This window comes from Tachypleus tridentatus, chromosome 9, assembly GCF_004210375.1.
Source record: "Tachypleus tridentatus isolate NWPU-2018 chromosome 9, ASM421037v1, whole genome shotgun sequence".
Lineage (NCBI taxonomy): Eukaryota > Metazoa > Arthropoda > Merostomata > Xiphosura > Limulidae > Tachypleus > Tachypleus tridentatus.
The window spans coordinates 103193355-103219841 of record NC_134833.1 but is presented as its reverse complement, the minus strand read 5'-3'; the positions used below and the strand labels follow the sequence as shown (position 1 = coordinate 103219841).

Here is a 26487-nt window from a genome sequence, read left to right as displayed (position 1 = left end):
CCAGAATAACTGAGATTGTAATAGGGCATTGTTTGTTCTTTGCTTATTATTACATGTACTTTGAGTCATTATTTAATTAAATAAAAATTTTATGCACTACTACCATTACTATAAAAAAAAGTAAATTGTCATCAATAATCAACAGCAAAAAAGGTCCAAGTACTTTATTTGTTGTTTTTTTATCTACATTCTTTATTATTGTATGTGTAACTAAAATGTGAAAATAGGAATCTCTTTAGATTAGTTAATTAGATTAGGTAAAATAAATAATAATATAATGAAACAAATTGTTAAGGCATTCAATTGAGCAGTTCAGAGTAACTCCTTAGTGATGTAATATGGTAACATTTAGTCCCATGCTATCCAAGTGATTTAAAACTTGTAATGACATTAATAGACATGGTTTAAAGAGCAATAAAACAATTAAATTTAAGTAAAAATAGATGTCTTCTGTTATGAGTGTAAAACTACTTAATCAAATGTAGTTTCTTCTTACAATTTGAAGTTATTTTAAAAGGAAGAAAAAGTAATTTAGATTTTTTTGGTGGTTATGAGGTCATTTAAATTAACAAACTTTGTGTAGAGTTAGGGTAAAGAAAGTAACAGATACAATATAGACTTCCTTTTAAAAAGTTTGAACTGTATTTAAGAGGTTTCAGAGGTTACACAAATGAAATTTCAGGTTTTTGAGATGAAGAAAAGTATTTTTTAATCTGAACATGAAAATCACTTTGTTCTCAGACTTTGTGAAAAAAATTTCAATATATTCATGGACAAATTTTTTTTTAGTTTATTAAAAATACATTTTTTGTAATGTTTTGTATGTAAAAGACTTATAATGTTTATGGAAAGTCTGCCAAATTTTGTGAAGATACATAGACTGTATTAAAAGTTAGGAGTATCAAAACCACACTGCTTTAAATGAGTACAAAGTCTTCACATGTTCAGTTAACTGAGCCATGTTTAGAGAATTAATGATACCAATTAAATAAGAGCCTACCTCTGCCCTTTATTCAAGGAAATTATGGTAACCCTACAGATAATACTTGTGGTAAAAACCCATCTTTCCCTCATTTTTAAGTTTTTAAGCACTGTATTCTCCATTAGTATAGTTTTATATTTCTACTTTTATTGATAAAGAATGTTAACTATTTGCATGTATATGTAATGTAATCATGAATGCAAATTCACATAGACTTTTTTACAACAAAATACATTTAATTGTAGCTTTGCATAAATGATTGTTTTGTTTCTACACTACATATGCATTAGGTTATATTTAATAGTAGAATGGGAATAAAAGGGTATCATATAATTTAAGAAAGAGTTAGATTTTACCTTAAATTGAAAAAATTAACAAAAAACATCCAGAAAGACAATAATCTAAATCTATTCTGATTCTTAAACTTAAAATTATCTATATTTGACTTTTAAAGAATCTAATTATAGTGAATGTGATTGAATAGTTAACCCTTACCCTATTGTCTTTTTTCTTTACTTGCTATTTCAGATGTGAAGCCTAGCAACATTCTTTTAGATGAACGAGGGAATATTAAATTGTGTGATTTTGGCATTAGTGGTCAGTTAGTGGACTCTATAGCCAATACCAGAGATGCAGGCTGTAGACCATACATGGCAGTAAGTTGGATTGTGTTAAATAGGAAGGAACTTAACCCTAACTCGATTAGCATAACATCTCTTAGGAGTTAAATGAACACCTGAATATCAAGTTTCAAATTTTATATTCGAAATACACTTCTAACACTATTTAAACAATTATTTTTTTACTCAAAAATGTTTTAGAATTAATATTTTATCATTATTTAACATTTAAAGTCATTCATAAAATGGTTTCATCCCCAACTTTAATTCTGCACAGGACCAAGGAGTTTTGCTCATAAACAACACATTTATCAAGTAGTATTTTTTAAAATTCTTCTGCCCATCCCAATGTTTTAGATTATATCTATTAAGAAGCTATCACTCCTTGAAAATAGTGATTCAGTAATGGTTTTGTGGTGGTTTTTCATTCTGTGTCAGTGATTTCGTTACTATGGTTCTTTAATCATATTACAACCTATTTGAGCAATTACTAATGAGGCTTGACTTTGAAAATAACTAGAGTCAAAGCCTAAGCTGAAAAACATTCTTATCCATCTGTGCCAGTACAGAGTAAATAAAGTGTTTTTAGCTGTAATTTATGTTTTGTCTATATATTGAGTATTTTTGCCATTCATTTAGAGTGAAAAAAGAATTCTTGATGACGAGAAACCCAACTTGAAATAAAAATGTATCTCAGAACAGCCTTTATGGGTATTAAGACTTTTACTGATAAGGAGAGAACAACATTTCAACCTTCCTAGGTCATCTTCAGATTAACCTGAAGATGACCTAGGAAGGTTGAAATGTTGTTCTCTCCTTATCAATAAAAATGTTAATACCCATAACAGCTGTTTTGAGATACATTTTGAAAAAAAGATTCTAGTACAAAACTTAACACTTAAGAACAAAACAAGAGCTGGAAATCTTTTATAGTTTCTTTTGATGCTCTTTAAATCTGTACAATGTTTTAAAGTTACAGGAACTTTTTTCTTTAACAAGTCATTGGGTAACAAGTTATTGATTATTGTAAGCAGTGGAAAATTATTTGGATTACTCGTTTAATTCTTTATTGAATATTATTGTTAAATTTATCATACATAAGTATCAAATACAAAATCAAAGACGTTACCTATTAGAAATAAACTATATTTACTTGAAATAAATTAACCTCATTCAAGAAATATTTTTGACAAAAATCACCATGCCTTTTATGGTATGGAACCAGATGCAGTAAATTTTCAGTTGGCACAATAAAGTAACAAAAGAATTAAATTAATAAATTTCATTCAAGTTGAAACTGACTGGATGTATGAAATGGAGCACTTTCAATTAAAAAATATTAAGTTATAAAATGAAGTGCTAACAGTATCTCAAAATTTCTGAGCCTAAAAAGATAATAGAGGTACTACATTAATTTGACATTGATGGATTGATATTAAGGTCCTTTTTCCACCACTACTTTAGATGTACAGCCTATTCTGATAGTATTATTACTCTTGTAAGTTTCAGAATAATCATTTATATGTGTAAAAAAATTTACATTATCCACTTGTGTCTTTATTTGTAATATTGATTGCAAATTTATCATTGATTATTGTAAATTTTTATCATTTAACAACAAGATAGGTCCTTCAACTTCATTACTCTCTTGCTATGTAGTGATTTGTAAGAGGTCTTCAACAGCATGACCAACTTTCTAGGTTTTTAATATGAACATTTCTAATGCAACTCAAGTGTGTCTTGTGAGAGTTTTATAATTTATAAATAATTTTATTTTTTAGCCAGAAAGAATTGATCCAAGCCAGGCCAGAGGGTACGATGTCCGATCTGATGTGTGGAGTTTAGGAATAACTTTGGTAAGAACAGTTTATGTTTATTTCACATAAACATTGAAATAAATCCATGAGAAAATAGGTGAGATAACCAAAGTAAATCTAAATTTATTTATCCTTTTTTGTTGATTTGCTTTTTTAACTCCTTTTTAGAATGTAGTGTAAAAGTTATTAATTATGTATCATCATAAATATGCTTTAAACTCAATTTTTCAAGTTTTAATACTAGACTATATTGTAAAATTTTGTCAACAGGAAACATTTTTGTAATCAGAGTTCAGTAATGGTTAAATACTATATCACCAGTCATGGCAGAAGTGTACTAATTCAATATTACTGTCAAAATTATCGTTGATTTATTTTATTTTGATCAGGTCCTTAACTCTCAGTATGGGCTCTGTCGATTTGACTAACCTCGTCATCTCTTTGCACTCATATAAAGTCAAAAGATTTGATACTACTAACTTTTAATATAGTATATATATATCTTAACAAAATTTGGCAGTCTTTCGGTAAACATTATGAATCTTTCAAACACAGAAAAATAATATATATAATGAAGTATTTTAAGTAAACTAAAGAAAAAGATTTCTCTGTGAATACACTACTTGGATTGAATAGTCCCTGTGCAAAGTGATTTTCATGTTAAAATTAAAAATACTTCATTTTAAAACTTTCAGGTTTAATTTTGGTAATCTCTAAATACATTTCATATGTTTGTTTTCAGTAAAACTTTATATTTTATCTGTTACTTTCTCTACTCTAACTCAGTTTGACCAATCTTCTAGCCACAAAAAAATCTAAATTACCTTTTTTTTTTTTTTTCTTCATAGAATGATTTCAAATTCTAACATGAAACTACATGCTGCTCGCATGCATGCCTTGTGACACATTTCCATTATATTACCCCTCGGTGTGGATTCCTGTACGTGGTGAGGGGACCTCCCAGGGAAGGTTCTGTTCTATCTGGTTACCTTCTCTGGGATCTAAACATCCACCCACCTGTTTGCCGTGCGTGGCGACCCGTGAAGGGGAGGAGAGGATCCTGGTGGTTGAGGGGTCCAACCCTAACACACCACTTTGGCCTCGAATTCCTGTAGACGGGCTGCCTTTGGGTGGCCCCTTGGGTCAATCGGCTGGTCCACTTGGGCTAGAGTCAACCAAGTACCAGTGTTGGAAGTTCTCAACGGGTGTTGTGGACATTGTGCCTGATGCTGGTGTTTGGGTATAGTGCTCACGAAACCCTGGCGTTGCTGCATTGTCCTTGCGTGACTTTGTAGTGCGCCCCTTGTAGGGCTCCATGGTGGGTGGGGTCAGTGGGTACCGAAATTTTTCTTTTCCTATGGATCCTCTAAAAAATTTAAATAAAATTGTGAAAAAACAGTCAATGGGTAGCGACCACGCCTTGAATACTCAGAACAGCAATCTTCAACATCAGTAACACACGTACCTCATTTTCTTGTATTACATTCTCTTTTGGAAAACCTTTAGGGCAAATGTCCCCTTTTTTTATTCAAAAGGGACTAGAGGGACTTGCTGGCTCTCCAAAATCAGTAAAGAAACTTCGATCTGGTGACATATTGGTTGAAACATCCACATCCCAACACAGTGAACTCCTCTTGAATTCAAAGGCAATTGGGGATATACCTATTGAGGTTACACCCCATGCTACCTTGAATTCTTCAAGAGGAGTTATTGTTGAAAGGGATTTGAAGAACGTTCCCGAGTCAGAGATTCTCGCTGGTCTCTCCACTCAAGGAGTTTCTGCAGTGAGGCGCATCTCCACTCGCAAAGATGGAATTACACTGCCAACAAATACCCTCGTTTTAACATTTACTTCACCACGTGCACCTGCCACCATCAAGGCAGGTTATCCCATTTGCAGGGTTCGACCATACATACCAAACCCTCTTCAATGTTTCCAATGTCAGAGATTTGGCCACTCAAAGACATCCTGTCGTGGTTCCCTGATATGTGCTCGTTGTGGAGGCAAGGACCACGATGCCTATGACTGTGACATGAACCCACATTGTGTAAACTGCAATGGTTCTCACCCCTCTTACTTTCATTCTTGACCAAAATGGTTGGAGAAAAAAGAGGTGCAGCATTTGAAAACGACACATAACATTAGTTATCCTGAGGCTTGGAAATTACTGTCCACAACTCCATCTCGGACATATGCTGCTGCACTTCATTCCACAACTACAGTGGGAGTGCAGACAGATCTCTCTGTGCCTCCAAAAGAATCGTTTTCAAAACAAATGAAAAGCCTTTTGACCTCCGTGGTTAAAAAGGTTGATGAATCGACTTCCACACCCATCTCTGTTCCTCCCATACCTTCCAACAAACCTCAAGATCCACGTCCTTCAGTTTCAAATACAGGCATTTCTTCTGATACATCTTTTTCTCCCACCACAAGAGACAAAACAATTATTCGTTCGTCCTCAGTCACTGGATTCCCCTCCAATAACAAAAAACCTGCCCACCCGACCCAGAGCAGGATCCATGGAGGTTGATAGACCTCCTCCGACTAAAGACAGTAAAGAAAAAAGACGTGGTCGTAAACCGAAGAGTTCTCCAGCCACTTCACCTACCCGTTCTTAAAAATGGCCACCTTGATACAATGGAACTGTCGAGGTTTACGTTCTAATCTGGATGATATCAAAACGCTGATTGCTTCCTACCATCCTGTTTGTCTTTCTTTACAAGAAACATTTCTCAAAACTGCTGATACTGTCTCCATTCGGCAGTTTTCTCTGTACAGAAATGACAGGTTGTGTGATGGTCGAGTACATGGAGGGGTGGCACTGTTGGTTGATCAACACGTGCCCACCCTGTCTTTGTCACTCAACACACCCTTGGAGGCTGTAGCCATCCATGTTTCCTTGGGTCATACCATCACTGTTTGTTCTCTGTACCTGTCCCCTGGAAAGACATATGATCAATCAGATTTTGATGCTGTCGTTGAACATTTGCCATCTCCATTTCTAATCCTAGGGGATTTTAATGGACATCATCCCCTCTGGGGAAGTGCTATTATTGATGGGAGGGGTCGATCTGTAGAGCGGATGCTCTCTGATCACAATCTTTCTCTTTCAATACTGGTTCTTCCACTTACTTTCATGCACCTAGTCAGTCCTTTACCACTATTGATCTCTCAGTTTGCTCCCCTTCGTTATTCTCCCATTTTTCATGGAGGGTTGACAGTAATCCACTAGGCAGTGATCATTTTCCGATCCTTTTGAGAAAGACTGGCCGTGGTCGATGCCACCCTACCCATATCTTCTACCACCAGTTCCAAGATCATATGGGACAGGAATCGAAAGGTTAATGGACACTACAATTCTATCCCCCTCTCGATCTTACTCTAATGGTCAGGAGGTGACTAATGTTCGGAACATCGCTAACACTCTAGGTGAAAGCTTTTGCCGGATATCTATCACTTCTTCTTGTTCCTCCACCTTCCTGGCCATCAAGACTCGGGCAGAGCGATCACCTCTTTCCTTTCTAACTGACTGTTTCTTTAACTATAATTGTCCCTTTACCCTGGTGGAACTAAAAATGGCCCTTCATCGGTCTGCCAGTACGTCTGTTGGACCTGATGATATTCATTATGACATGCTGCACCATCTATCTCCTGCTTCTCTTGATGTCCTTCTGATTGTTTTCAACCGGATCTGGCAGGAGAATGTTTTTCCTGATGCCTGGCGCCAGGCTATTATTTTACCTTTCTCTAAGCCAGGGAAAGATCCCAAGATTCCTTCAAACTACCGTCCAATTGCTTTGACGAGCTGTCTCTGTAAGACATTAGAAAGGATGGTTAATGCTCGTCTTGTTTGGTTCCTGGAATCAAGCAACCTCCTCTCGCCCACCCAGTGTGGGTTCCGTCGACAGCACTTCACCACAGACCACCTAATTCGTCTTGAAACATCTATCAGAGAAGCCTTTCTCAACCGCCAACATCTTGTATCAATTTTCTTTGACATAGAGAAGGCTTACGACACAACATGGAGGTATGGCGTTTTGCGAGACCTCCATACATATGGGTTACGTGGCCGTCTACCCATGTTTATTAAACATTTTTTAATGGACAGGAGATTCCAAGTTCGTGTGGGTTCGACACTTTCCCGTTCTTTTGTACAGGAACTTGGAGTCCCTCAAGGCTGTGTATTGAGTGTTACACTCTTCAGTATAAAGATAAATGCCATCACTGAACAACTCCCTCTCACTGTTGCGAATGGGCTGTATGTCGACGACTTTCACATCTCATGTCAGTCGTCAAACATGAGATATATTGAGCGGCAACTATAAACTGCCCTCAATTGTGTACAGAAGTGGACTATGGCGAACGGCTTTAATTTCTCTCTCTCCAAAACTGTATGCATGCACTTTTGCCGTCGACGGGGTATTCACCCTGATCCTGAACTTCATATCGGTGAAGTTTTGCTGCCAGTGGTCCAGGAGACCAAGTTCTTGGGGCTTATCTTTGATCGTAAACTGACCTTTATACCACACTTAAAGCAGCTTCGGTCAAATGCACAAGAGCACTGAACATCCTCCGTGTTCTCTCTTCTGCCAGTTGGGGGGCAGATCGCTGTTCAATGTTAAAGGTATATCGTGCTCTTATTAGATCGAAACTCGATTATGGATCAATGGTCTATGGCTCTGCCAGATCCTCGACCTTAAAGATGCTGGACCCCATTCATCACCAAGAACTTCGACTCTGCACTGGGGCTTTCCGTACTTCTCCAGTTCAAAGTATATACATTGAATCTCATGAACCTTCTCTACACCTTCGCCGTTTGCAACTATCTTTACAATATACTTCAAACTTCATTCCTTACCAAAGCATCCCACCTGCAAATGTGTTTTCCTTCCTCGGTGGGCAGTACTTTTTCTGAACAAACGATCTGTCATTGCTCCGTTTGGTCTTCGCATCCGGGAGCAATTGGATGAATTGGGTCTGTCCTTGGATAACATTGCAGATTCCACAGGTCGGCCCATCCCACCATGGCATATTACAGCCCCCAAATGTGACCTTTCTTTCAGTCACCTAAAAAAGGCAGATACTTCAGATTGGAAGTACCGTCTTTTATTCAATGAATATCTTTCAAACAATCATTCAGTTCCTATTTATACAGATGGTTCCAAATCAGGTAATTCAGTGGACTCTGCTATGGTTTGCTATGGGTCAGTAGTTGCGCGCAGAATCCCTTCTACAGCTTCTGTGTTCACTGCTGAACTGTATGCCATATCTCTTGCCCTGGATCATATTGCAGCTGAGCAGTACTCCAACTGCACTATTTATACTGATTCGCTTAGTTCTATACTTGCCTTGGAATCGCTACGCTAGCTCACATCCTATTCTCGCTGATATTCAAACCGACTGACCCATTTCTCATTAGCAGCGACTTCAATCCAGTTTTTCTGGATACCAGGCCATGTTGGTATTCGCGGGAATGAGCTTGCAGACATGGCAGCTAAATATGTCTGCTTCAGCACCATCACTCCTATGCCTATTCCGCACATGGACTATGGTGTTTTCTTCAAGGCTCGGCTCCGTGCCAGCTGGCAGTCCACTTGGAATGAGCAATGGGACAACAAACTTTTTCAAATCAAACCCAAAATTGGACTTTGGCCATCTAGCTTCCATAAAGTTCGGAAGGAGGAAGTTGTTCTCACTAGGCTACCCATTGGTCACAGTTTTTTAACTCATCATTTTCTTTTATCTGGAACTGATGCACCAATGTGTAGTTTGTGTAACACTCAAATCACTATCAGCCACGTTTTACTTTCTTGCCATCGTTACAATTCTCAATGACGGCAATATTTTAAACATATTTTTTCCCAGGGTCAATCTGTAACATTGGACAGAGTTATTGGTGATGGTGACTCTGTTCACCTTGATAATGTTTTTAATTTTTTAATGGCCATTAACCTTTTTAATCTCATTTAAGTGTTGCATATTTATTCATTACACCTTTTAATTGTGGTTCCTTTTTTACAGTTTTAATCTCTTTCCTTCAATTTGACATTGGACAATGGCCGAACATTAAATAACTCGACACCAGGACTGGAAAGGCCAACTTCAGGTGACTAACGCTCCTGTTTGAACTACTGTTAGTCATCCTGGCAAGTTGTTATTATACTTTTGCTGCATATCATTTCACACTTTTACTACTTAACTTTTAGTACTGGCCATATTGACTCATAACCCGAACCAGGACTTGAAAGACCAACTTCAGGTGACTGACGGTGGTTTTATACTTACCTGTTAGTCTTCCTGGCGGTTACGATCATTACCATTCTGCTACAGGTAGTTCTTTACAACTTTGTTGACTGGATGTCAACATTGGTTTTTATGCCATTTTCTGTTTTAATTGCCGTTTTGCTTTTATCTTCAATTACTTTTACAAATTTTACTCCATTTACTTGACTTTTATCTTTTTACTGGACATTTGGCTACTCATTATTACGATTTTGCGAAGTGTCTTTTAAAACTTTTATTCTTTTACATTTTGATAATAGCTGCTATGACACATAACCCGGAACCAGGACTGGAAAGGCCAACTTCAGGTGATTGAAGGTGGTTCTTGAACTTACCTGTTAGTCTTCCTGGCGTGTTTTGATCATTAACATTTTGCTAGAGTAAATATTTTACAACTTTGAAGACTGGATGTCACCATTGGTTTTTACACCATTTTCTGTTTTAATTGCTGTTTTGTTTTTACCTTCATTTACTTTTACAAATTTTACTCCATTTACTTGACTTTATCTTTTTACTGGACATTTGGCTTCTCATTATTACGATTTTGCGGAGTGTCTTTTAAAACTTCTATTCTTTCACATTTTGATAATAGCTGCTATGACACATAACCCGGAACCAGGACTGGAAAGGCCAACTTCAGGTGATTGACGGTGGTTCTTGAACTTACCTGTTAATCTTCCTGGCGGGTTATGATCATTACCTTTTTGCTAGAGTAAATACCTTACAACTTCTTATACTCTGCCTTCTATCTTAACATTGTAGACTAGGTGTCAACATTGGTTTTATACTTTTTTGTTTTACCTTCATTTCCATTTATGTCTATTACTACATTTATTTATTTTTTTTATTTTTTTTTACATTTTTACCGAATGTCTGGCGCAGATAGCCTCGCTGCTTTGTGCCATAAAACACTAAATCAACAACAACCATTATATTACTATTGTTATTTATTTTATATAATCTAACTTTAACTAATATAAAGAGGCCCTTATTTATATTTTAGTTACTCTTAGATTAATAATTAAACAATAAACTTGAAAAACAAGAAATATGGTGCTGACCCAAGTTTGTTTGTTTTTCTGCTATCAATTCTCAATGACACTTAACAAACACTTTTTTCATACTAATGGTAGTAATGAACTTAATTTTATTTCAGTAAATACTGTAGAATATTAAATAATAACAGGCTAAAAGTAGACCATTAACCTTAACTATCACAATTGTTTCTAAATTTCTAACTATGTGACAAAATTTGTTTCAAATTAATTCAGACTAGTTGTTACATTTGGAATGAAGCTTATACTAACTGTGAAACTGGCAACTTTCCATTTGGAAAACATAATATAATATGTCATTTGATTGATGAAAACGTTATCTTATTATAAGTTATAGATAATACAGAATTAAACATGAGAGAGAACTATTAACAAATCCTGAAAGATAGGATGTGAGAAGAATGGTCTGATTTTGTGTTTGATGAGTATGTAACCAAAGAGAATTGAAGGCTATAAACATTATAGTTTGTCTGAGCAAGAACAATTTTATAGTGAGTAGTTTATGTTGAATTTTGTACTTATTGGAGGGATGATGGCCAAAATAGAGAAGAGGAGAAGCCTAGAGAAAATGTGTTCTGGGCAGATTTGGAACGTAAAATGTCTTGGGCAAATTCTCAAAAATCAGGATGATAAATATATAAAGATTTACAGTAGGCTAGTCAGTAGCACTGAGACAGTATAAGCAGTTTATTATCTCACTGGTCTAGGTTTTACCAGCATTTTGCCCAATGTCTAGGTGGCACACACAATCTGCTCCTGCATATGTCACACTTGGGGAAATTCAGGATTTTTTACAAAATTTCCTTATAAAATAAAAAACTTCACACTTATACACTATTAAAATATTGATTATTAACTAATTTTATGCTATACCAGTTGGCATAACATATACAAAATTAGATTAATAAAATTTTGAATGTAAGTCACTAAAACCTTGTGACATGTGCACTAAAGGATGCCAATGGTGATAATGTTAATAAGTATTGCATTTCTATTAATGCATTTTGAGTAAACAACTGGATCATTACATAAGTTCATTATGCTCTGTTTAAAAACAAAACTTAAAATACATGTTTTTTCAGTATACCTATTAGAATCACATGTATACATGCTTAGTAATCATGTTTAAAAAATATAACAGAAAGCAAATAATTTTCTAACTGTAAAATTATTAAATTTTTAATATATTTTAAGTTTAATGTTGTTTTTAACATTGCTATCATAGTTATTGATGTATTGTTAACAAAGTTACTATTATACTTGTTGATGTAATTAACATTGATATTTTACTTGTCAATTCATTATTTACTGATATGTCCTTTCACAACTTATTGCATTTTTTATTCACTTTCTTCTTTGACTTAAGAATCTATTTTACAATAACTGTTTTTCCTTACTGTATATTTTATTCCTTTTAATTAGAATTAGTAAAAAACCAGTTATAATCAACCTACATTTCAATACAGTCTTACTGTCTCTCTCAGAAGGCTGTGTTGATGTTCACCGCAGTCTAAGCATTTATATAAAAAGTTTTTTATGATCAATGCACCAGTCTATATAACCCATTCATTTCACACCATTTCTCAGCATGTACATATCATATGACTACTCTTCATCAATAGTATTGTGCCACCTATGCATATAAAGCTGGTATTCTTGTATTGCAGTTTGTAAATTAACTTAAGATTATTACTACAGTACAGTTTGAAAAATTCATGTATAATTGAAATGATGATTAATTATGATCATATGAGTTTTTACAAGCCTGTTTGAGAACTGAAAACCTCAACTGATTCTTTCCTATTTGGAAAACTAGCTGTTTCCCAAAGTATACTATTGTAGTTATATTGGTCATTTAAACACTGTATTCTGTTGCAGTAAAAGTACATCAACAGTTTTCTGTATCTTTAAATTAAAATACTTTAATGTCTTTTTTATCTACATGTTTTTAATGTAGAATTCCTCTTCTTCTATCATCATTATAATAGGTAAAAATCATCAAACTACAGTTTTATCAAAAACAATAATTTATTATAGGCTCATCAGATTTTACTTGTTACTCGTATATCTTTTAGTAATGTGATAAGGTAAAAGAAGAAATTCTATTCATATTACATTTAGAAATTTTTGCTAAAGACACCTTCATAAGTTTGTTTATTTACTTACATTTACATCCATTTTTTTCCCAGTTAAGATTATTGGACAGAAACATCGCAATGGGTTTCTGTTTATTGTTTATCTGATTATTCAAAAAACATAAGGAGAATGTGGTAATTCTAAGAAAATACCATAATAAACTTAGTATATTGTAAAAGCTAGTAAGAAAAGTTGAACATTTTGAAATCATATCACATACATCAAATTTCCTACTTTCTTCATAGTGATAAGGGTTTGATCTCATTTCTGAATTTTTTTGTATTTAACACACAAGATTAGATATCAGAGTTTTACTGTGCAGTCTTTCTTCTTGTTTTCCCCCCCTCATAAGATGTGTGTTTATCCAGTATAAAAATTGTGTATTGTGCAAATTAGCAATTAATTTGTAATGTTTAACAGTGAAGCTACAAGGACTGTAAATGTGTATAGGCTTATTTCTGGTGTCTGTGTGACTTGTATTAGATGCACAAAATATAAATCATACATCACATTTAGTATAATTTTAGTTTAAAAGTGGGAAAGCATTTATTTACTTTTATTAACATAATTCTTCCACAGTGACTAAACTAAATCTGTTCATAGAATTGAATATACTTACTCGATGATTTAATAATGCTATATTTTAATGACTTTGGTTGTCACTGTAGTTTATTAGATGTAAATGGAAATTGCATCTTCATGCACAGAATTTTATTTGTTATCATTATATTATCTCAGTGTTATTCTATCACTGCAACAGCAGAGATAGCCCATTGTCTAGCTTTATGCTTAACAATAGTAGAATATAAAATTAAATTTAGATTTTTGTTTTTGACAAATTTCAATTCATAAAATAATATAGGCTTGTTTTAGCTATACTATCATTATATAAAAGAATATGTATCAAGTTGTTTACTCAGGTAAAAAATTTTAAATTGATTATAAAAACTATATTTCAAAACATTTTTACTTTTTTAACAGATTGAAGTTGCTACAGGGAAATTCCCTTACCCTAAATGGAACAGTGTTTTTGAACAGCTGACTCAAGTTGTGCAGGGGGAACCACCTCAGTTACGTCTGTATGAAAATGGAAGGGCCTTTTCTAAAGATTTTGTGGCCTTTGTCAATACTTGGTGAGAAACTTGATATTGTTTTAACTAATGTCAGAAATTGTCAGGTTCCTTCAAATATTGTTAATTCTTTAAGTTTTATCTGTTATAATATTTTTTATATATCACACTACTTCTCATAAAATTTTAAATATTGAAACCCAGTAGTCAACTTACATTCCTCTTTTATAAACAAAGAATGGCCGAATGTTAATGAATCTAACATAAAAGCATAATGTATGGTGTCAAAAAAACTAATGTTTTAGTTATGAGAGAGGCAGGTCTGACAAGCCACATAAATGGATGGAAGAAAACATTAAAACTGTGATGAAAGTGTGGTTAGAAAAAAACAAAGTGTAATTCTTCTTTTTTTTTTTTTAAAAAGGTAATTTATATTATGCAAACACACCTCCACATTTAGCATCAACTTGTATGTAAAATGTTGTGCTGATGTTATATAATGGAACAGCCATGACCTTGAACACAAGCAGACTATCAAGTTAGCACATTCTACAATTAACCAATAGATTTGGGACATGCTGCTTTTGATGATCAACATGGAAAACTCAGGAAACATTGGTTATATGCCAATTTCTGTGAATAGCCCTAACATAAATTAGAAGCTGTATACTTTATTGTCAGATAACTTTGAAGAAGATACCACTTTTACTATACTTAATATTGGATCATGTGAACTACATCAAGTGCTTTTCAAACAGACTGTAAGAAATGGGATAGTACATTCAGGAAACCCTGAGTTTGTTCTGGTTGTTCAATAAAACACCAGCCAAATGAGAAGCCTATACAAAATCAGCACTTTTTTGTAAACACATAAGGCTGGAAAATATACAGGTGGTTGAAAGTGTACTGGAAGTGTGGCCATATGTACAAAAATGGGTCAAAACTATGCAGCTGAGGAGAGTTTTAAATTTCCAATTAAACATCATTTAATGTGATAGATACAGGTCTTTATCATAACTGCAACCATTTTGTTTTTTATCAATAACAAAAGAAGTTGCACCGTTTTTAACAAAGTACCAAACAGTCGTACCTATACTGCTTTTCTTGTTAAAGGACTCATGCAAGATGCTACAAAGTCTGTTAAATAGAATTCTGAAAAATGATATGTATGCAGTAACATTCTTTCTGCAGTCATTAAATTGATGAAAATTGTTTTGTAAAATAAATCATTGTACTTAGATAAATTCCAAAGTTGAAGTAGGATTCACGATTGGCAGAACAGTGAAGTAATTGAAGTTTAAAAAGTGCATTTGTGAGAGAGATATTCACTGTCAGAACTGAAAGAAAGAAATTTACCAACAAAATTTTTCCAAGGTCTCTGAAAAAATCACAAATCCAGTGTAGTTTAGTTAGGCATATTTTCATGGATAAACCTGTTGAAAATATTCAGCCAGGACCTGTTTTGATACAACTCAAGAGAACATTAGAAATCATGAGTGAGAGAAAAGGTGTCAAAAATAGACTTGTTATGATATCCTAAGACAATTTAAGAACTTCTTTGATGGGAATTTAGCTAATATTGATTTTAGGTCACTCACTTCTAGCACTTGTTTGGACACTGATGTATGCCACAATATAAGTAAATAAGAACTGAGTGAGCATCTCTTGGAGCTGTTGTCCTAAAAATATCATGGACAGGTTTCTATTAAGAGAGGTATTTCAGTAAACAAGGAGGTAATTGTAGAAAATATGAAGGAACATTCTCTGAAACTCAGACTGATTGTATATCATATGAAATGTGTTGGTGGCATGAATATAATTATCATTTTTAAATAACTGCTGCTATTTGGATGAACACAGGGAACAGTATGGAAAAAGGAAATGGATGTGAAAAGAATTGCTCTGCTTAAAGGGATTGACAGTATAAAAGTGAAGAGAAAAGAAATTTAAATGAATGTGAAAAATTTGCTGATATCAGCAAATACTTGTGTACTAATGGAAGAAACTTATATAAAACTTAATTTTATATCTAAATCAAATGCCCTGGATAAATCTATAAAAGTGTAAAAAATATAACTGAAAGAAATGAACAAAAACCTAGAACTGTAAATTGCAAGGATATAAAGTGTAAAATGTAAAAGGGCAGTTTAATTGTAGATCCTTGTTTTATTTCAGGATAGTTAAGTATTGACAGTATAATGTTGAAGACATTTGAATGTTGTTATTAAACTTGACAATGTATTTATTTTGTGTCACTCTACAGTAGTTAATATATTTATGCTTTATAATTACTCAAGTACTAGGTTAGATATCTCTTGCTCTGTGATTGATACAACTGGTCTTCCTGCCACTTTGATTTGAAATTAATTGGGTTATTGCCTTCTGTTGAATAAACAACACAGTATTATACCTGTAAAAATACTTTTTCTTAGTATGAAAGGTATGGATGAAGAGCCGTGTTTGGATCTATAAAGAAACATGGAAATGTATTTCATGTATGCTGTGTGAGCCCTATATATAACTTATGAAAACGTGTAGTTTGAAGTTGCCAAAAGAAATTTACTAACAAAATCCAGTTGTCACCTATATGTTGAAGTAAAACTACATAAGAATTTGATGAATATTATTGGACTTATTTTCACTCAGATGTAAAGTTTATTAATTAATTAAGCTAATTTATTGGACCCTCAGTCTTAGAAATGTATGAAGTGATGGTAATTCAGCACAGATATAGTAATAAATAATCTGTTTTACTGCAACTGTTAGTCCTTCAGTACATAAAACAGAATATTGTGAAAGATACTGGTCAGAGGAAACAACTTAGACTGAATGCACTTTGTTTAGTTCACTTGTAATTTATTCTTGTATTTATATTGTATAGATATATTGTTTGTGAATGATTTGGTTAAAAATCTCTACCTGACTGTATTCAGGAAAAGACTTTTTGAGACATTTTCAAAATGAACAACATACATATTTTTGTTTAACAACATGTGACATACAAGTAAATAAAGGAAATGTAACACCAAAATATTTGCAAGTTACCATTACCAGCATTTGCTGTTCTGTAAGTATAACTGTCATATTGTTTAATAAAAGAGAAATATTTATTTTTTTAGCTTGATAAAAGAAGAACAACATCGACCCAAGTATAAGAAACTTCTGGTAAGTTGAACCAGTATAGCTTCAACCAACAAAACATCTTGTACATTTATTACCATTCAGCCAAATGACAAAGTAAAGGAAGATATTTTATGTTTAATTTGGAGCATATAATAAAATATATGCATGTTTCATAGAAAATCAATTGGTCCATCTGAAATTACATTTGTTCATAACAACTGTATATAAACATAAAGTTCCTAAAATGGATTTTTATGGATTTAATATTGACTAAATGCTAGAAAATTGACTGAAAATTATTTTTTTCATTTTGAAAGTATGAAAAAAAATTAGTATTTTCAAAGGACTCATTTACTGTAGTAAAAAAAGTTATATTCTAATAAAATATTTTACCTCACCTCACAAATAGCTTTTCTCGACTTATACTGTCCTCTATGTGTACAAATTTTCACTTCCCACTCACCTTAACACTCCCACCTACCCTCTCATGTATTCACATAAAGCATCTAAATGCTGTCTTTCAGCACTCACCACCGATAAGAGTGCGACTTCTGTCATGACTAGTGCCCTATCTTTCAAGTAACCTGGATTACTTTTCATGCTTTCCTGTTAGCTTTCTTGCACAAGCTTTGAATATTATTTAAGGCCTCATTTTATTTTTGTTTTTTGGAATGTTCAAACCATACCTTTCAAGTTTTGACTGTTTTGCTCTTGGAGTCTTGCTTCTTTTTCCTGGTCAGATCCACTCATCATGATCTTACAATACCACATCACAACTTCTTCTGCTGCTGTGATTGATACAGCTGGTCTTCCTGCCACTTTCATTTGAAGGTAGTTGACTACTTTTATGCAGTTTTTTGTGCTACCTGACGATTACCCTCTCATAACATGTGCACACAGGTGTGCCTGGACAAGGAGATGAGGATTTGAGCAACATGTTTTCTTCTCTTGCCTATGCTTCACAGTCATGTTTCATATTGGGGTAGGTGCTTGAGCCTCCTTTTCCCTTTTTGATTTAATCACTCAGACATAATTTTTTCCTTCTTCTGTTAGCAGGCAGGGGTGGTCAGTGATCAGATGTTTGATTTTGTGTCCAATGCACCTGTTTTCACTGCTCCTACATAGTCCTTTCCATGTGTACTATTTTCTGCCCAAAACTTCAGTCACTCGAGAGGGTAATTCCAGCTTCACACCCGTCTCCCTTCCTTCTCTGTCATACTCTTATGACTATTTTGAACCTGCTCACCTTCTCCATCTGATCAGAGCTTTCTGCTTCCTACCCTGGTTCCCATTCCCATTTGTATATTCCCCGAGATTCCTCCAAGTCCCCATGAACTTTCTCATGTTTCCATTACAGGTTGGATATGCCAGTTTCTTCACCTGGCATAGTCTTCTCTTTCACTGAATGTTTGCCATTTTTTCCATGTCTCTTCCCATCAAATCCATCACCTTACCATACCTCAAACTGCTTATTTCCACCATTATTAGATGGCATCATTTATGCCAATATATGAGCAACTCCCCCATACTTTCTCTTATCATTATCTTCACCACCTAGCCTATCCATTTTCTGTTTTACACTTAGTTGTCTTTATTCTGTCACTATTTTGCACTCAGTAATTCTCTGAGTGGGTAAGTGTTACTTTTTCACATCTTAGAATCCCACTTTGTGAAGAGTGTTGCACTGTGGGCCAGATCTTTCTATCACAGTTTGAAGTTGATCTCCCACTTACAATCTGACGTGCTCTAGTCACTGAACACCAAGGATCTTTTAAATTCACACTGAATGATGCATTCCTCACACTACTTGGTGAAGAACTGAAGATCCACCTTCCTACCATTCCTATACTGAGAATGTATTTCCAATTAATACCTACCTCCTCTCACATTTCCCACTCAACCTCCCCATTTCTGGTGTAAGTTTTTTTAATAAGCTGTATGGCTCTATTTTAATTGTATTTATAATTTTACTTTATTTTTCAAGGATCATTAGGTAAAGTTATCTTTCTTGTAGGAACACAGATTCATACAGCGATCAGAACTGGAATGTGTTGATGTGGCGAAGTATTTTTCAACCATCCTCAACAAAATGGGATGCAGAATCTAAGGCAATTCTCCGTGTATCTTGGATATGCAAAAACTACAGAAGTCCCAGCCTTCAGAGATGGCTAGCTAGATTAGACTGTGCATCGAATTTAAATGCCATCTTAAGTACACTGATGTCCATCCTGTAGGAATGTAGACTTCATTATATAAAAACCACAGCCGGATATTTTCTTACACATCATAATTGATTATATGGCCTAATTTATCATCCTCATATTTGCCTATTTTCACCAATTTCTCAGTGATTTAATTCCTTAGATAACAAGGCAAAGTTTAGTATCAAAATGGTTGTGGTTGAAATGTGGCCATATTTGATTAAGTAATTAATAAACATTATGATTCAGGTACGTAAACACACAGACATACATATACATATTCTTCAGATAGATCCTTGTACTCTGCCCTGTTGGGACACTGTTTCAGCCTGTCATTAGAACTTCTTTTCAAAGATTAACATAAATCAAAAAACCCAAGTCATGAAATGTTAATACAGAAATTTTTAATTTATTACAATTCATCAATTATCAGATTTTTTTTTATTTTATCCTTTTAAAGATGCTGTTGAATAAACGTATTCAACAAATTTGTTTACATTTTTTGAATTAGCCATCTGTTTTTAAAGCAGTTGGCAATTATATATTTCCATGTTATTGGAACCTGTACCTTGAAAGAAAAAAAATGTTAATACAGATGACCGTAAACAGACAAAAAAAAATTTGGTATTTTCTGTTCAGTTTTCATTCAGAAGGTTGAAATAGTACATGTTTATTATCATGGAAGTATTTAGTTATTTCAGAAAGTTAACAGTCTGTGTAAAAGTAGTATTTACCATGTTAAAAAACAGTTTCAAAAATATACACTAGCTATATTTAAATTGTTTTTATCCTGTTCTTACATTGTATGAATTAATATCAGCCTATATGATCGAAGACACGCTGCAGATTTTCCTGAGATTGGATGCCTGGGCTTAAGTTAAACATTGTTAAAAGTTATATTTCTAGTCATTTAATATAACTTGTACATGGTGTAGATATATTCTGATATTTTATTTACCAGTTCAAAATTATTAAAGTAATTTTACTGACATACAGTATGTCACACTAATAAAATAAAATAAAAAATGTAGAATTAGAACTTTAGCCAAACGTGTACTCCCTACTTTCATGAAGCCTTGACTTTGGTTGCATAAATTTTACTTTCTATATATAGTTGAATAATTGTTGAAACACTAGTCATACTATTTTATTATTCCTTGACCTCTGATCTCAGGGAAAACTAAGATTAAATGTACAAGTAATGCTAAGATAGGCTTTGGCTACTTTAGAAATAATAGAAATGTCACAAAATTCAGCCTGAGAAGATCATACAGAATGTGTTCTGTAAGATATATTTTTGCACCTTGAGGGCAGTGTTTTTTTTGTTTGTTTGTTATATTTGGTGTTGAATATAATTTAAACTTCTCAAAGACCAGGTAAATACCAGAAAGCAAGAGATTCATCCCTCAACATTTCATTCTTTATAATTAAAAGCATGAAATATTTTTTATCAATAACTGTTTTGGACCTACACAGTTCTGCTTTAGAAAGTTGTAGATTAGATAGAGTTTTCATTTTCTTATGCATTTTACAGTTTTTGAAGATAGGATCATACATCCTTATAGCAAGAATCCTTTAATTGTTATATAAAGGACACAGCAATAACTGGGTAAAAATAATTTTGTTTAGAATTAATGTTTTCTGAAGAAAACATGAAATATTTTGTTATTTATTTAATATTTTAATTTGAAATAAAGATTGGAACATGTCTTTAAATACAAAATATACCTTCACTCAGAAATCTTTCATTTCTGTTGTGTATTTGCTTATCTATTGTTAGATCATCCTATGTTTTCTTAAACCAGAACCAAACATTTCTTATGAGAACTTATGTAAGTGTTAAACAATGTACATGCTAAAACATGCATTAACGAAGCATAATTTTGTCATTTAATTTTATTGAAAAATTTAACGGTTTTATCCAAGAAAAACAAATTCCACGTTAAAGTTTCAATTCTAAATAAAAATTAGAATAAGACGGCTTTTCACTCCAGTCACTTTTCGTTACACTAACTCTAATACGTTACAACCTTCGATGAAAAGCGCAACAGAGTTCCCATGATTTTACCCTGACTCGGGAACATGACATTGGTACAGTTTTTTTTTGGATTAGATTCAAAATATAACACCATATTTTATTTTGTTCTTTGTAATAATTATTTGTTCTTAAATATACCACACTGGATTATTGTATCAGACCAAGAATCCCACAGAAGAATACTTCTTTCTTTTTTTTTAATTTAGGTACACTACAATTGTGTGAAATGATCGTACCAGATGTAAAGGATACCAAGTGTGCGTGTCATACTCATTTCGTAATGGGATCGACAAGTTTTCCAAATAATTCACACGCCGAAAAACGAACCATTCAGATATATTGTGATTGTAGTTTTAATTCTTCTTAACGTTGTAGCTATCAGGGATATTCTAAAATTATAGACATGCCCATAAAAACTGAAGAAATAAATAGAAAACATAAATTTAACAAAGTGTGGACCGTTAGTTATTTGTATAAGTATCCAAAACAGAATAAATTCTGCAATGAAAAGTATAGAAACAAAAATTGCAACAGTTGGATAGGTTTGAAAATGATTACCAATCCCTTCTTTGGTTAGCGTTGTGATTTGTAAAGCTAAATGAAGAAGTCTAAATATATCCAACCACCGTCACTTTTGTTGTTTGTGTACTTTTTTATTGCAGTATTTATTTTGTTTTGGATACTTTTTATAATAGTTTTACGAATAACCAGTGATCCTAACTTTTCGTTAAAATTGCATTGTTTTTCATCTGTATATATCATACACGTGTAGTTCAGGAAATCTACATAAGTTAATTTTTCATGTTATGCTTTCAAGTACCTCAGTGAATAATAAAACATTTAATTTTACTTTGGTTCATTTATGTCAGTTTCATCACAGATAATTTCAAATATAATAATTATTTTTACAATTCTCCTTTTCTCGTAGGCTCTCGACTCGTAATCTGAGGGTTGCGAGTTCAAATGCCCTTCGCACCAAACATGCACTCCCTTTCAGCCACGGGGACGTTACAATGTTTCATTCAATTTTATTATTCGTTGGTAAAAGAGCAGCCCAAGAGTTGGTGGTGGGTTGTATTGCACCACTAAATTAGAGAAGGCTAACGCAGATCTCCCTCGTGTAGCTTTGTGCGAAATTCAAAAACAAAACTCGTAGGCTTCATTTGGATTATCATTACAAATAACTCGTAATTTCACAAGGTGTTCATACTTTTATTTCAATGCTTCCGTAGTAATGTTATGTATGATTTCTAAAACACTGATTTTCATTTTCGTATATTTCTTGTTTTATGCTGAACTATGATCAAAATTCTAATACTGATGATAGCCTAGCAGAATTAATAATATGATACAACCTACGTTACACAAATCAAAAGATATGCGATCGTCATTTAAATTTACATGAAAAAGCCCTCTTTCAAAAAGGAAACAAAACAAGCAGAAAGAATACATATCCTCGCCCCATCCTCCTATTCAAGATTGACTGGTTTCTATTGGATAAGGTTCGGAAATTAAAAATGTATTTCACAGTTTCAAAATTAACAACTATTTGGATCGTTTTCTGTAGTGCGTTGAGCAGACACAACCTTAAGGTGTCCATGAAATTTGACACCAATCAAGTCGCGCTTTACCGAGTTATTAACCTAAATTCACAAAATATCTCCCCATTGTGGAAAAAAAAAATGCATCAAAGTGACTTAGGACAAATTAATGGTTTAAAAAGTTATGGGAAGTTTCCATTTGACTGGAATTTAAATTCTATAATCCCGTTTGAGACAAAACACTGAGCTACTGGTGTGCAACCGATTCTTGAAAATGAGCTGGAAAGTTAAAACGTTAAAAAAACAATGTTTGCGCTATGACTGAACAAATGAAGCATCTATTCAATGATCAAGCGGTTTCTCTCATCAACATATGTGCTTCCCTCTAAACCAGGGGTCACCAAACTTTTGGTGATTTGGGCCAGATTACTTGGGGAATGAGAAGCGCGGTACACATGATCATTATGTTCAATACTCGTAAGTTAGAACGAAAGCTCTCTGTAAAAGACTTAACACTAAGTTTAAGATGCCACATTAGCCATGTGGAAGTAGCATGCAATACACACATATAATAAAAAACAAACAGAAATAGAACCAACATTTTTATTTACCAAAAGGTTATCAAAGAAGATGACATTAGCAAAAACAATTGTCTCATCGCACATAGTGAGTACATATCTGAATTTCATTAAGCCGCAAAAAAGTTAGTGAGATTTATGAAATTGGCGTTTGGCTTTCAAAATATCTTCAATGCTCGGTTTTGAATTGCTGCATCCAACCATCAGAATTGCTCTCAAATGTTCATCAGTCAACCTTCATCGATGTTCTGACTTCACATACTTCATTTTTGGAAATGCTTGTTCACAGAGATAAGTTGTTCCGAACACTAATACCATACCAGATGCGAACTGCTTCAGTTTTGGAAAATCATCTTCAGGTATGCAGCTGTGAAATTCAATAAGTTACCCCTCTCTGTGTTTTGCTTTCAACAAGTCATTTCCTTGCAAATCGATAACCTCCAGCTAAAGTACCACTGGCACGTCATCAATGACACAATCAAAAGGATTCTGAAAAAGAAGAATGTCACTTTCGATTCTATCGAGATTCAAATATCTCTCTAAAATGCTTATTTAAATCACCAATAATCTTTTTCTGAAACTCCAGCTTGACATCTTCTGTGATTCCAGCATACAACTCATTGAAACACTGAAAATGAGAGAGGTTTCCTCCTCCCAAATGTGCTTCAAACAATGACAGCTTTTTCCGAAATCCTTTAATGATTCTATAGAGATCAAAGACAAGGTTATTTTTTCCCTGAAGTTTCAAGTTCAATTTATTCATGTGGGATGTGATGTCAAACAAAAATGACAACTTTGACAACCAAGTTGGATCCGACAGAAGTGGATTGGCTGTATATTTCTCGATAAGAAATATATCTATTTTTCGTCTCCACTTATAAAAACGAGACAAGGCTTTACCGCAGCTGAGCCACCTCACCGCTGTGTGATAAGGCAAGTCACAGAAATCCGAATAAATTTCTTCAAGAAACGCCTTGAACTGGTGATGATTAAGTGCATGACCCCGAATGAAGTTCACTGCAGAAATGACTTGTTTCAGTACGCAAGAAATATCTAAGTATTTTCCACAGAGTGCTTGCTGATGTATGATGCAGTGTATGAACAGAGCGCTTGGATGTTGAAGATCATCCAACTGTTTCCTGATCAGCCCCACCAAACCCTTCTTTACTCCAGCCATGTTTTATCTCCATCAACTGTTACACCTCTAAGCTGATTCCACTGAAGGTTATAGTCTTGCAAAGTTTTATGCACTTCCATGAAAATGTCTTCTCCAGTTGTTCTTCCGTGCATGCTGCAAACTGATGCCAAGTTTTCCGTGATCTGAAAGTCCAAATTAACTCCACGAATGAACACGAGAAGTTGTGACGTTCTCGAGAGATCAGTAGACTCATTCAGCGCCAGAGAATACAATAGGAAGTTTCTAGCTTTTTGCGTATCTGTAATGCGATGTTCTCTCCAAGTTCTTCTGCTCTCCGTACAACTGAAGTTGCTGAAAGACTGATACTTTCCAAGAAATTGGCTTTTTCATGACACACCTCATTTGCTGCTTCCATCATACACTCTTTGATGAAGTTGTCATCAGTTAAAGGTTTTCCTCGTTGTGCCATCCTATGTACTATTTTGTAACTTGTACGAGTGACAGATTCATTTTCAGCAAATTTTCTCGTGAAGAGATTCTTTTGAGATTCAAAAACACGTTTCATGGATTCTTATTTCTCAGAATGGAACTTTCCTGAAAATTTCAAATATGTTGATAGATGTTTTATTTCATAGTGACGCCGAAGATTGTACTCTTTCAAAACGGCAAAACTTTCGGTGCATATCACACAAGTAGCTTTCTGGTTGTTTTGTTTCCACAAAAAAGTACTTTTCTCCCCATTCTTCATTGAAAGCACGACATTCAGAGTCCACTTTTCTTCTTTTAAAAGCAGCCATAACAATAAAGATGGGTGAAAAAAAAACAGGATTTGAAAATGAAAAGTACAGAACGCTGTGAGAAAAGTATTGTACTGGTCCAAGAACGCACAAACAAAATATATTGAAACGTACGTTTGACATGAAACTTACCTAAGAACGAGTTGCAAAAAGCGCATAACCCGACTACTAAGAGAAATGAGTTTGCTGAAATGGTAACCCTAGGCCGCTGAATTTACAAGACGAGTCGATTGGACGAGGTTTAAGTCTATATTTGTTTTCGAAATCCTGATGCTTTCATAGATACGTGCCTCAATATGAAAAAATGGGCAGCAAGGACGAAAGAAGAATTTTCCTACTGGTTAAAAATGCTCATGACAGCCTTGTTTTTTTTTATCATAACGTCTTGTGTTTGCCAGTTTAAAGCGACCATCGGTGTGATTTATTTTGTTATGACAGTCGGACATTTGATGAAATGTCACTTTTTATTTCCAAGCGGCTAGCTGCTGGCGGGCCGGACAAAATGATCTCGAGGGCCGAAGTTTGGTGACCTCTGCTCTAAACGGTCCAGTCAGTGTTCAATTTATCATGTGATGACGTGAAAAAAAGAGGTAGCTTCTTTGATGGACTGTATGCTAATGCCGATCTTGAGCTCCTTCGAGTGTGCTGCAGGAGGGAGGAATGGTCAAGATCAAAATGTTATGCATTATGTGTGAAAGGCAAACATCGATTATGACGATATTAAAAAATGGCTGAATCCCTGATGGTGGTGCCTATTTTGACTATTCTAAACGGCATGAATCGTATTTTTAATAAGATGGGATATCGGATATGACAAGAAACGCTTCAAAGGTGCTTGAAAATTAATATCGAGGAACCTAATGCACTTTTCGACACCTTACTGTTAAGGGTTATCGACTTATATGCGTGAAAAACGAAAAAAAACAAGACTCGTTCATTTTTTCTAAGATAAGATAAAGTGAACTTCCTGGCTTTATTTCCCACGTCCCATCAGTAGCACAACGATATGTCTATAAACTCACGTCGCTAGAAACCGTGGTTGGCTTTGTGTTTTCTTTTAATTCAGTATTTTTTCACAGATTCGTAAAAAATTACCTAAAACACTATA

At 34.0% G+C, this 26487-nt stretch overlaps 1 protein-coding gene across 2 annotated transcripts in view; it reads left to right on the top strand.

The window, feature by feature from the left end:
• Positions 1-21010, top strand: part of LOC143225927 (dual specificity mitogen-activated protein kinase kinase 4-like) — a 58476-nt gene extending 37466 nt beyond the window's left edge. For both annotated transcript variants that reach the window (XM_076456179.1, XM_076456180.1), the window contains exons 9-13: positions 1511-1638; positions 3384-3458; positions 13875-14026; positions 17083-17128; positions 19101-21010. In XM_076456179.1, coding sequence (XP_076312294.1) covers positions 1511-1638; positions 3384-3458; positions 13875-14026; positions 17083-17128; positions 19101-19193 — 494 coding nt within the window. In that variant the 3' untranslated portion in view covers positions 19194-21010. The remainder of the gene's footprint in view (positions 1-1510; positions 1639-3383; positions 3459-13874; positions 14027-17082; positions 17129-19100) is intronic.
• Positions 21011-26487: the final 5477 nt, after the last annotated feature.